General features: G+C 43.3%; 1 protein-coding gene across 1 annotated transcript in view; it reads left to right on the top strand.

The window, feature by feature from the left end:
• Positions 1-10,005, top strand: part of LOC102468739 (multidrug and toxin extrusion protein 2-like) — a 79,669-nt gene extending 69,664 nt beyond the window's left edge. Inside the window, exons 16-17 of the mRNA XM_014589618.2 lie at positions 6,444-6,498; positions 9,522-10,005. Of these exons, the coding sequence (XP_014445104.1) occupies positions 6,444-6,498; positions 9,522-9,760 (294 nt within the window). The 3' untranslated portion in view covers positions 9,761-10,005. The remainder of the gene's footprint in view (positions 1-6,443; positions 6,499-9,521) is intronic.
• Positions 10,006-13,482: the final 3,477 nt, after the last annotated feature.

The raw sequence follows: 13,482 nt of genomic DNA, 5'->3' as shown, positions 1-13,482 counted from the left end.
CTCTTTCCTCGCTCACATTGTTTCTGATGAGAGGTCTGCTGTTAGCCTGATGGGATACCCTTTGTAGATAACTTGCCATTTCTCTCTTGCCAATCTTAATATTTTGTCTTTGTGGATTTTGGTCAGTCTGGCTATAATGTGTCTTGGAGAAGATGTTCTTGGGTTGATTCTATTTAGGGTCCTTTGTATTCCTTGGGACTGGATCTTTGAGTGCCTCTCTAGGTTTGAGAAGTTTTCTTGCAGGATTTCATGGAATAGATTATCAGTGCCCTTATGAGTCTCTTCGTCTTCTGGGATATCAATTATATGGATGTTTGGACATTTGATAGTATCTAGTATTTCTTATTATTCTCATTTGGGGGGGCCAATTTTCTCAATCTTCGGGGTGGACTTTTCTAGGCCAGTGATTCTATCTTCTATGTCTGAGATTCGATTTTTTGTATCATCTAGTCTGCTTTTAATACTTTCAAAGGAGATCTTGATTATATTATAATGTATTATAATATAGCCTTCACCTGTATTATAGCCTTCATCTCTAACAGGTCCAATTGATTCTTTTTTATAGTGTGTATTTCCCCTTTTAGATATTGCAGGAATTTCCTCATCTCCTGGAACTCCTCAGCTCCTTTCTCCTGCCTCTTCTGTGATTCATTGTCTCTCTTCTCTTCCATCTCTGTTAGATTCATCAATATGAATATTCTAAATTCTTCATCAGACATTTCCTGATTTCCATTGCACTGTCTGTGGGTGAAGAGGAGTTATTCTTTCCCCTGGGAGGAGAGGTATTGTCTTGCTTTCCCATATTTCCTGTGACCCTGCAGTGATTTCTAACCATCTGATGAATGGTACATTTCTTCCTAATTCTTTAAATTCAATCTGAGCATTCCGGAGCGTGCAGAAGGAGGTGATCTGGAATCTCCTTGCCATTCCGTTTTTATCCTTTTGTGCCAAAGATTTGGTGGATATTGAGAATTATGTTAACCCTAATCATATTTGGATGTTTGGCTATGGATCCCTTAGATCCGTCTAGAAACACAACAAATGGAAATTACAGAGCAAAGTGATGAGATGAAAGAATAAGAAAGCAGACAGAAAAAAAAGAGAGAGAGAAAGAAGAAGAAAAAAGAAAAAACAACCAAAAACATTAATTTTTTTAAAAAAGCAAAAAATAAAAAAACTGACTAGTTCTCAGCAGCAATGGAGGAGTCTTTTTTTTTTTTTTTTTTTTGAGGTTTTTTAGAGGGGAGGGTGAAGAGGGATTATTAGCATGATAAAGGAGGGTCTGATGGCCCAAGAGAATACTTTACCTTAACATTTTTTAAAAAGGAAAAAGTACAAAAAAATGAGATGGCAGAGAGAGAGAGACAGAGATAGAGAGAGGGCTGAAAGCTGAATTATCAGTAGAAAATCTCCATTTCTCTTTTTTCCTGAAATGACTAGTTTTCAGCAGCAATGGATGAGTCTTCTTCTGAAGTCCTGCCCCTTGCCTCTCCACTCGAGTTTGGAAACTGGAGGCTAAATTATCAGTAAAAAATCTTCATTTTTCTTTTTTCCCTGAAATGACTAGTTCTCAGCAGCAATGGAGGAGTCTTCTTCTGAAGGCCTCTCCTGTATCAGCATTTTGATTATATTGATTCTTCTGATCCAAGAGCAAGTGGTGTCTTTCCATTTTTTTCTTTAGTTTCTCAGTTTTCTTTCTAGAGGTTTTTCACCTCTTTAGACTTATCCCTATTTTTTTATATATTATAAATGGGATTGCTCTCTTCATTTCTCAGTTCTTATTCTTTATTTTTTTTTAGAGAGGTTTTTGCTATAGGGCATGTTTGCTCACCAGAGAGACAGAGAGACAGAGAGCAAGAAATCTCTCCCCAGGGGGGATGGCCATGCCACAATCACTTCTCTTTCATTCTTCTCGTGGGATTTTGGGCACACACGCACACACACCTGGCATGAGTTTTGTTTTGTTTTGTTTTTCTTTCAAGAGAAATTTTTGCTGTGGGGCATATTTGCTCACTGGAGAGACAGAGAAAGCAAGAAATCACTCCCCAGGGGGATGGCAATGCCACAATCCCTTCTCCTTCATTCTCCTCTTGGGATCTTGGGCACACATGTACATGTGCCCAGCATGAGTTTTAAATCTCCAGGTCTAGGATTTGAACCGTGATCAACTCTGTGGGAGTCTAGTGACATAAAAATTACACCATTGTGGAACCATCAGTTGGCATAATGGCTATGTCTTTGGACTCACATGTAGTCAACTGCAGTTCGAGTCCTGGACCCAGTGGCTTAAACTCATGCTGGGCACGTGTGTGCCCAAAATCCTGAGAGGAGAATGGAGGAGAAGGGATTGCAGTGTGGCCATCCCCTGGGGAGTGATTTCTCACTTTCTGTCTGTCTCTGTTTCTGGCAAGCACATGCACCGTATAGCAAAAACTTCTCCAAAAAAAAAAAAATATTACACCATCTGCTGTTCCCAAGCTACAGATTTTTGTATATTGATTTTGTATCGAACGTTAGTGAATTAATTTATTACTTCTAGTTTTTTTTAGTGGATTCTTTTGTTTTTATATGTACAACTATATCATCTAAAACAGGAATGATTTGACTTCTTCCTTTCTTATTTGAATGCCTTTTTTTTTTTTTTGGAGAGGTTTTCGCTATAGGGCGCGTGCGCTCGCCAGACAGACAGAGAGAGACATAGAGACAGAAAGAGAGAAATCACCCCCCAGGGGGGATGGTCACGCAGCAACCCCTTCTCCTCCATTCTCCTCTCGGGACCTTGGGCACGCACGCACACGCGCCTGGCATGAGATTTAAGCCACCGGGTCCACGATGCGAACCGCGGTCGACTACGTGGGAGTCCAGCGACATAGCCATTACGCTAACTGCTGGTTCCCAATGCCTTTTTTTTAAAAAACATGCTAGAGGATGCGTGTACTTGCCAGAGAGAGAGAGAAAGTGAGAAAGCATCCTCCATGAGGAGTGATCATGTTACAGTCCTTTCCCCTCCCTTCTTTTGGGACTTTGGACACACACACACACACACACACACACACATGCCCCCAGTGTGTTTCTCAAGCCAGATTTGGGACTCAAACTGGGCAGTCAGCCATGTAGGATTCTGCTACTTTAACCACCATGTGATGGACTGGCCTTCGAATGCCTTTTGCTTCACATTCTTGTCTGATTGCATTGGCTAGGACTTCCAAGATTGTGTTGGAAAAGAGTGGGGAAAGTGGACAACTTTGTCTTAGTCCAGTATTTAATAGAAAAGCTTTCAGCTTTTTGCCATTCAGTATGATGTTAAGTATGAGTTTGTCAAATATGCTTTTTATTATGGTGAAAAATATACCTGTATACCTATTTTATAGAGAGTCTTACTCATGAAGCAAGATTGCATTTTATCAAGTTGTTTTTCAGCTTCAATTGATGTGATTATATGGTTTTTATCTTTCATTCTGTTAATGTGATATATTACGTTTATTGTTTTGCATATGCTGAACAACACATGTATCCTTAGGACAAAGTCTACTTGGTGATAGTGTATAATTTTTTTGTAAAAGAATTTAATTAGTTAATTAAATTTTATTTATTTATTTATTTATTGGAGAGTTTTTGTTTGTTTGTTTTGTTTTTTGCTATAGGGCACATGCGCTCACCAGACAGACAGAGAGACAGAAAGTGAGAAATCACCCCCCAGGGAGGATGGCCACACCACAACAGCGACATAGCCATTCCACTAACTGCTGGTACTGATTTATTTATTTATTTTAATTTTATTATTTTATTTATTTATCTTTTAATTAATTTATTTTAATTTTAATTTGGCCAGAGAGGGACAGAAAGAGAGAGAGAAAGAGTGAGAAATCAAGCCTCCAGGTCCAGGACTTGAACTGTAGTTGACCATGTGGAAGTCCAGCACCCTTAACCACCATACAACCTGCCAGCCCTATGTATAATCTTTTGAATGTGCTGTTAGATTCAGTTTGCTAGTATTTTGTAGATGACTTTTTTTGGGGGGGGGAGGTTTTTGCTATAGGGCACGTGCACTCGCCAGAAAGAGAGAGACAGAGAGACAGAAAGCAAGAAATCACCCCCCAGGGGGGATGGCCATGCCGCAATCCCTTCTCCTCCATTCTCCTCTCGAAATCTTGGGCACACACGCACATGCGCCTGGCGTGAGTTTAAGCCACAGCGTCCGGGACTCGAACCGCAGCAATGTAGACATTACTCTAATTGCTGGTCCCTATAGAAGACTTTTACATCTATATTCGTCAATGATAGTTTTTTTTGTTGTTGTTGTTCCCTTGTCTGCTTTTGCTACCAAGGTCTTGATGGCTTCATAAAATGAGTTTGAGAGGATTCATTCTATTTGGATCCTTTTGGAGGCTATTTTTTTAAAGGCATTATTTATTTAATTTTATTCATTCATTTATTTATTTATTTTTTCAGTTTGACCAGAGAAAGACAGAGAGAGAAAGGGAAAGTGAGAAACCAAGCCATCACGTCTGAGACTCAAACCCTGGTCAGCCATGTGGGAGTCCAACACCTTAACCACTATGCCACCAGCTGGCGCCCACTGGAGGCTATTTATTACTTTTGTTGTCTTCTTTTATTTATTTATTTATTTATTAGATTTTTACTTTAGGGTGCTTATGCTCACCAAAGATACAGAGAGACAGAAAGTGAGAAATCACCCCCTGGGGGGATACCATGCTGTAGTCTCTTCTCCATTCTCCTTCTGGGATCTGGGCATGCACACATATGTACCTGGTGTGAGTTTTAAGCCACTGAGTCTGGAACTCAAATCACAGTCGACTACGTGAGAGTCCAGCAACGTAACTATTTCACCATCTGCTGTTCCTTTGTTGTCTTCATTTTTATTCATTATTTTCTTCTTTTTGGCAACTTGGACTAAATCAAAGGTTGTATCTTCCTCTCAGAGATTCTGCATGGCTGACTGACCTGTGGTTGAAACAGTCTACAGAGTTTTTTGGTTTGACTCTTTTTTTCTTTTTTGAGAGGTTTGTTTGCTATAGGCATGTGTGCTCGCCAGAAAGACAGAGAGACAGAAAGTGAGAAATCACCCACCCAGGGTGATGGCCCATTCTCCTCTGAGGATCTTGGGCATGCATGCACATTTGCCCGGCGTGAGTTTTAAGCCACCGGGTCCAGGACGCGAACCGCGGTCGACTACGTGGGAATCCAGCGACATAGCCATTATGCGGAGGAGAAGGGATTGCGGTGTGACCATCTCCCCTGGGGGGTGATTTCTCGCTTTCTGTCTCTCTGTCTCTCTCTGTCTGGCGAGTGCATGCGCCCTATAGCGAAAACCTCTCAAAAAAAAAAAAAAGATGTCTACGTCTTTATAGAATTTTTGTTCATGTCACAGAATGATTTTCTCATCTGCTAGAGTTGTTCTCGCTTACATTTCATTCAGTTATATTATAATCCATATTCTAAATCGCATTTCTGACATTTCTGTGATTTCCTGTATTTGTCCATCGTTCCTGAGCAGTTTCTGTGTTCCTGTGGGCGAGAAATATTTCCTTATGTTTTCATATTTCTTGTGGCCCTGTGTTGATTTTTGGGCATCTAGTAGAGTACTTCTTCCTGATTTATGGAGTAGAGTTTGTAATGCCTGGAGGCCGGGCAGCCCTAAGCCCCAAAGTGCATCCCTGGGAGGGTGGTCTAGGAGGGACCGGAGCTTGCCAAGACTGGAGCAGGGTTTGGTAACCTGTCTGTGGAACCTAGAGGCTGAGTGGTTTTACAGACCCAAGTGCAGCTAGCACCGTATCCAGGACGGCCTGGAGGCAAGCCTGTGAGACCCAGTAAGCAGAACAAGAGCAGTCTGTGCGGAACACTCCAGGGCAGTGCAGCTTTAAAGGCCCTGTATGTGGAACACTCCAGGGCAGTGCAGCTTTAAAGGCCTTATGTGGCCCTGGGAAGGCCGGCTGCAGAGGGAGAGGGCAAGCTGTGTCATGCCAAGGAACACCTTCTGGGTTTCAAATGCCTTCAGATTTGCCTAATTGTCATGTATTATGTCTTTCCTATATTCAGTTTGATTTACTGAGGGACTAAAGTATTTAGGACAGACATTAATTTAGACCATAAGCTACTCATTAGGTGACAGCACCATTTAGTTTTTGACTTTATTTATTTTATCTGTGTTTAGGAATGCTAAAGGGCACACGTGCAAACAGTATGTTAAATTTGCAGCTATCGCAACAAACAACTCTATCTATCAGCATTCTGAGCTGAGCACTGGGGGAAGACCAGTGGTTTACTGGGGCTGTGTTCTCTTGGCCGTGGCCTCTCAGGACCCAGGAAGACTGTTAGATACTGCGGCCTGTTAGCAGTAGTTGCAGCAGTAGCTCTAAGGTTTAACAGTGGGCTCCTCGCTTGACTTACACTTCATTTACTCATGTGACTCCTGTCTTTAGGCACAGGTTCGAGCTGGGCTAAAAAGGAGTAAAGAGACTGTACCTACACCAACAGGTAATGGAGGCTGTTCTCTGTTTCTGTTATACAAAGGCTGACTCTTGATTCAGCCTGGTGATTAAGATAGCTCGATCACACGGGTCAAGCAGGTCATTAAGGTACTGGACTCCCACATGACCAGTTATGGTTCAAGTCTCAGACCTAGTGTATTGAAAATCATGCTGGGAACCCGGCAGGTGGTGTGGTGGTTGGACACTGGAGTCCTACATGACTGACTGCGGTTCAAGTCCTGGACCTGGCAGCTTGCTTTCTTACTTCCCCTCTCTCTCTTTGTCTCTCTCTGGTAAGTGCACATGCCCTATAGCAAATTAAATAATAATAATAAATAAAATAAAATAAATAATTCTTTAAAAAAAAAAAGAAAAGGAAAGAAAATCACACCAGTGAGCATGCATGTGTGCCCAGGATCCAGGAGGAAGATGATGAAGGGACTGTGGTGTGGCCATTCTTGGGGAAGGGGGTGATTTCTTCACTTTCCCTCTCACTGTCTCTGTCTCTCTCCAGCAAAGCATGTGTCCTATGGCAAAACAAAAAAAAAAAAAGAAAGAAAAAATAGGTGGATCCTGCATAGCCTGCTACGTAGTTCCAAGTCCTGGACTCAGTGACTTCAAAAACAGACTGGGGCCAACAAGTGGCATAGTGGTTAAGGCACTGGACTCCCACATGGTTGACCTGGTTTGAGTCCTAGACCTGGAGGCTTGGGCTTGGAACACACCAGGCGTATGTGCATGCATGCCCAAAATCCCAACAGGAGAATGAAGGAGAAGGGATTGCAGCATGGCTGGGGGAGGGTGATTTCTTGCTTTCTGTCTCTCTCTGTCTCTCCAGCAAATGCATGGACACTATAGCAAAAATCACTTAAAAACTTCATTTAAGAAAAGCAAACCAGGCCCATGTGTATACATACCGTAGTCCTGAAAGGAAAAAGAAATACAGAAGAGATTGTGGCATGGCCATTCTGCATGAGGGTGCTTTCTTTAGGCACAGGTTCGAGCTGGGCTAAAAAGGAGTAAAGAGACTGTACCTACACCAACAGGTAATGGAGGCTGTTCTCTGTTTCTGTTATACAAAGGCTGACTCTTGATTCAGCCTGGTGATTAAGATAGCTCGATCACACGGGTCAAGCAGGTCATTAAGGTACTGGACTCCCACATGACCAGTTATGGTTCAAGTCTCAGACCTAGTGTATTGAAAATCATGCTGGGAACCCGGCAGGTGGTGTGGTGGTTGGACACTGGAGTCCTACATGACTGACTGCGGTTCAAGTCCTGGACCTGGCAGCTTGCTTTCTTACTTCCCCTCTCTCTCTTTGTCTCTCTCTGGTAAGTGCACATGCCCTATAGCAAATTAAATAATAATAATAAATAAAATAAAATAAATAATTCTTTAAAAAAAAAAAGAAAAGGAAAGAAAATCACACCAGTGAGCATGCATGTGTGCCCAGGATCCAGGAGGAAGATGATGAAGGGACTGTGGTGTGGCCATTCTTGGGGAAGGGGGTGATTTCTTCACTTTCCCTCTCACTGTCTCTGTCTCTCTCCAGCAAAGCATGTGTCCTATGGCAAAACAAAAAAAAAAAAAGAAAGAAAAAATAGGTGGATCCTGCATAGCCTGCTACGTAGTTCCAAGTCCTGGACTCAGTGACTTCAAAAACAGACTGGGGCCAACAAGTGGCATAGTGGTTAAGGCACTGGACTCCCACATGGTTGACCTGGTTTGAGTCCTAGACCTGGAGGCTTGGGCTTGGAACACACCAGGCGTATGTGCATGCATGCCCAAAATCCCAACAGGAGAATGAAGGAGAAGGGATTGCAGCATGGCTGGGGGAGGGTGATTTCTTGCTTTCTGTCTCTCTCTGTCTCTCCAGCAAATGCATGGACACTATAGCAAAAATCACTTAAAAACTTCATTTAAGAAAAGCAAACCAGGCCCATGTGTATACATACCGTAGTCCTGAAAGGAAAAAGAAATACAGAAGAGATTGTGGCATGGCCATTCTGCATGAGGGTGCTTTCAGTCTCTGGAGAGTATACACACCCTCTGACAAATTAAAAAAAAATAAAAAAGAAAAACTTTTTTTTCCTCCTTTTCAAAAAAATTATACTTGCAAGGGACCAGCAGTTGGCATAATGGCTATGTCGCTGGACTCCCATATAATCGACTGTGGTTATACCTTCTCCTCCATCCTCCTCTTGGGATCTTGGGCACGTATGTGCGCATGCCTGGTGTGAGTTTAAGCCACCGGGTCTGGGACTCGAACCGCGTGCGACTACATGGGAGTTTAGTGACATAGTCACTACACTAACTGCTGGTCCCAATCTCTTCACTTCTATTCCTCCAACCTGTTGGGATTTGGGGTACACATCCACTTATACACTTGGCATGTTTTTCCTGCTGCCAGCACCGGAATTTGCACTTCAGTAAGCCATATGGAACTCATGGCCTAGGGAAGAGTTCTCTTCTAGGTTACATGGCCAGCCCCTAAGACTGAGACCTAATGTGGCCAGGGTTGCTTAGTTTATGAGACCCTGCTCTCTTACTCAATAAAATTTGCCTCAGTCCTAATAATTGGCAAAGTCAACTATGGATTCTTCTATGAAATGAATGTTTGTTTGTTTATTTATTTATTCATGCTATAGGATGCATGTGCTCCCCAGAGAGAGATGGAAAGAGGGAAAGTGAGAAATCACCCTCCCTTAACGGGGATGGCCACACTGCAGTCCCTTCTCCTCTATTCTCCTCTCAGGATTTTGAGCACACACGTGCAAACACCTGGTGTGATTTTTCAAGTCACCAGGTTGAGGAATCAAACCGTGATTGGCCGTGTGGCAGTTCAGTGTCTTAACCACCGTGCCACTTGTTGGCCCCTATGAAGTGTTTTTTAAAATGTGATTTCATGAATACTAACCAATGATTGAGAGGCATTGTTTACTTTATTATAAACTTCAACAATATTCTTTTCTGTGTCCCTTTACTTGGGTCAGTAACAAAGCCAATAACCCACTGTTCTCTGTAAGCAGACCTACCTACCCTGGAAAGAGAAGTAACTGGTGGAGTGATTTTGCCTGATATTATCAGACCGGAGAGCCAGACCAGCCAACTGATGGTGCTGGATGAACACAACCAGTATGCAGTGCCTACCGTTGGGGAGGCTTTGACAGTGAGACAATTGATTTTCTACCGTGGCATGGCATTAGCCGTTTCTGTTACGACCTTTATAGCAGGAATCTTAATACGAGTTTTCAATGACCGTGGATAAAATAGAATTATCACTAGTCCACAAACTAGAAGTGGTTACTGTAAGCTGGGAGTTGACCTTGTTATATGGATGGGGGTCTCACGCTCAGCCATGGGTAGAAGAGATATCAGTGTGAGGTGTCCTTGCTTATTATGAGAAATTGCACTGTCTTACTGAAGGTCAAGAGAGGAGCTATAATTTTAGGTATGTTTTTTCTCAAATGTTATCTTTATCATGGTTTCTAAATCTGTAACGTTGATTTTCCCTGCTGCAAATGTTCTTCACTCGTTTTTAATATTATCTTTATTTCAAGAAACTGGTTGGTTCCATGCCTATAAAATATTGCTGATCCAGTTTTGTTTGTATTTCTGTTAAGTACTCAATCTTCTCAGTGAACATATATTCAGTGTCTGTTCAGTTCTATCTCAGGTATTCCATATAAGCTCTTATAAAATAAATACATTAAAGGACTGGCAGGTGGCATGGTGGTTAAGGGTGCTGGTCTCCCACATGGCTAACCTCAGCTCAGTCCTGGATCTGGTGGCTTGCTTTCTCACTTTCTCTCTCACTCTGTCCCTCTCTGGTCAAATTAAAATAAATAAATAAATAAGTTTAAATAAAATAACTCTTAAAAATTATATTAAAATTGAAAATGTGTCTGGCAATACAATAATATAATGTAATAAATAACTTTTAATGTTCTAATAACACCTTTTTGTAGCAACTTTCATGTTAATTAGACTATACACCTGTTCTCTTCTGCTGCTCTGCTCCCAGAATGCCGACAGTGGTGGCTTCACCTTTCAGACAAGAGATTTTGAGATAATTTTCTGAAGAATTTGATCAAACCAAAGGGTGTCCCCCAATACAGTACCTACCATGTACCTAAAGTGCACCTCACAGCTCAGAACCCAGGTGACCATGCCTCCCTGAGCGTATTTCTCTCCCTCTCTTGAATATGAACGAGCAGCCTAGGATTGTCAGATACCTGCATAAAAAAAAAAAAATGCAACTTACCTGAGAAAGCAGCTAGAAAGGAACAGACTTTGGGCCAGCAGGTGGCCTGGAGGTTACAGTGGATAGATCCCTCGTGGACAACTATGTGGTTCAAGTCCCAGACCCAGAGGCTTAAGAAACATGCCAGGCACATGGGCAGGTATGCCCAAAATCCTGAGAGGAGAATGGAGAAGAAGGGATGGCAGTGTGGCCATTCCCTCTGAGGGGTGATTTCTCACTCCCCCCCTCTGTCTTTATCTCTCTACTGTGAACGCACCTACCCTGCACAAACTAAAAAAAAGGAAAGTCAAGAAAGGAAAAGACTTTGTAGGGTGTAGGAAACATATCCTCAAAGAGGTAGCACTGAATATTGCAACCATGATTCGGAATAGGATGCTGTAGAATCAGACGGCAGAACACCGCGTTAAAGTTCACGTAGCATTAGGATCGACCTGGTCCAAGCGTGCGAGTCAGCGGCCTTTGGTGCGTTCACAGCGTTGCACAGCCGCCGCCTCTTTCTAGTTGCAGTAGAAACCCCAGCTGTGAGGAGCTCCCGCCCCAGCCTCCTCTCCCCAGGCACCGGGAACCATCTGCTTTCTGATCCAGCTCTCTGCATGGCAGAGGCCCTGTGAAGAGAAGCTGCAGAGATCCAGCCCATCTTTCAGGGATGAAACTAGCTCTGGTGAGCCCCAAACCCAGCCAGCTACAGAGCAGTGCCATTTCGAGAACTGAACAACTGCTGAAGGGAAACCCGCCCTAAGGATGGATGTCCTGCAAGTCTTTGCATCCCTGAGGACCCACAGAAATCCCACCAGACTTGAGTGGGTGGCTGCCGAGACTGAGAAGTAGGGCGGTGTGACCCCAGCACTCAAGCCCATGCAGCATCATACACTCCAGAATGCAGATCATCCACCTCAGTGGACTGCGGTGTAATCTGGACTGCTCTGAGGGACAGAACCTGGCGTGTGCGTGCGTCTTCCTCTCTCCTCAGAGAAGAGACTAAGGAAACCAGGCATTCTCCCGACTGCCTGCACTCACACTTTTCCTCGCCCAATACAGAACTCCAGAAATAGATCCCCATCTCCTCTATTGTCACCTGCAGTGTGCGTCTCCTGATCTCAGAGTGTAAGAGGAGAGAAGGGTGACTTATGGAGAAGAGGGTGCTATGGATTCCCCCACCTGGGCAGAGAGGAGGAGATGGGAGTTGGGGAGTGCAATGTAGAGGCTCTCCCTAGACCCCAACCCCAGCACCATGTAGGCCCATCCAGATCAGCCCCATGCCCCTAAAGGCCCCTTTAATACTGAGTGGTCCTACCCATAGCATAGCCATGCCCCTGTTGGTCCCAGCTAACCTTGCTAATGCCCTGGGAGGCTGGCCCAGAACACCCCCCACTAGCACACCACATGTCCATCCAGAACACCTCTGTGCCTCTGCAGGTCCCTACTAGTGCCCTGAAGACCTGCTCGGCATGCCTTCATGCACTCACTGGGCCCTGCTGGTGCTGTGGAAGTCCATCCAGAGATCATGCCTCCTGCCTGCACCATGGAGGCTCGCACAGAGACCTCTTCCACCTGTGTGCACTAAGGAGGTCCACTCAGGCATGAGGGAATCCACCCATTTTCCAGGAAGAATTGAGTTCCCCACCAGAGGTCTAAATATCAACACAGGGACATAAGAAATACAAAAAGACAAGGGAATATTTGTCCTCCGAAGGAATGCACTAACTCCCTACCACTAACAGATAAAATGTAGGAAATCACAGAAGTTGGAAAGGAATTTTGGAATATTGGTTATGATAAAAATCCAATGAGATACAAGAGAATATAGATGATTAACTCTAAGAGATCAGAAAAACTTTCTGTGACATGTATTTAAAAATCCAGTAGAGGGAACCAGCAGTTAGCGTAATGGCTATGTCGCTGGACTCCCACGTAGTCAACCGCGGTTCGAGTCCCGGACCCGGTGGCTTAAAACTCACGCCGGACGCGTGTGCGTATGTGCCCAAGATCCCCAAAGGAGAATGGAGGAGAAGGGACTGGATGGGACGCCGGCTGAGCCATCCCCCCCTGGGGGGTGATTTCTCGCTTTCTGTCTCTATGTCTCTCTCTGTCTGTCTGGCGAGCGCACGCGCCCTATAGCGAAAAACCTCTCCAAAAAAAAAAAAAAGAAAATCCAGTAGAGATATAGATATCTTAAAAAAAAAGAACACAAATAGAAATCCTGGTGATGAAGACTAAAATATAGGAAATAAACATTTCCGTAGAGAACATCAACAATGGGTCAGGAGCATGCAGGAGAATCTCAGAACTTGAAGACAAGCTTTTAACTAGCCCAATCCATCAGAAAGAAAAAGGAGCTGTTAAAAATAAAGAGAATATATGAGAAATTTGGAATACCATTAAGCAATCAAATATTTACATTATGAGTATCCCAGAGACAAAGAGAAGGAAAAAGGTATAGAAAAATCTATTTCATAAAATATTAGTTGAAAACTTCGCAAATCTAAAGGGTGATACAAACATCCACATCCAGGAAATTCGAAGGACACCAAAAAGATATATGAGGATTCTCTATAAAGCATATTATAATCAACATGTCAAAAATCAAAGATAAAGATAAAAGCCACAAAGTTGGCCAGAGAAAAGTGCCAAAGTTATTTATAAAGAATAACCCATTCGACTAACCTCAGACCTCTCAGCAGAGACCTTAAAGGTCAGGAGAGAGTGATAGGACATCCAAAATTCTA

Source organism: Tupaia chinensis, unplaced genomic scaffold (genome assembly GCF_000334495.1).
Source record: "Tupaia chinensis unplaced genomic scaffold, TupChi_1.0 Scaffold000365_1, whole genome shotgun sequence".
In the NCBI taxonomy this organism is placed as follows: domain Eukaryota; kingdom Metazoa; phylum Chordata; class Mammalia; order Scandentia; family Tupaiidae; genus Tupaia; species Tupaia belangeri.
This window is presented reverse-complemented; position numbering and strand designations above follow the sequence as displayed.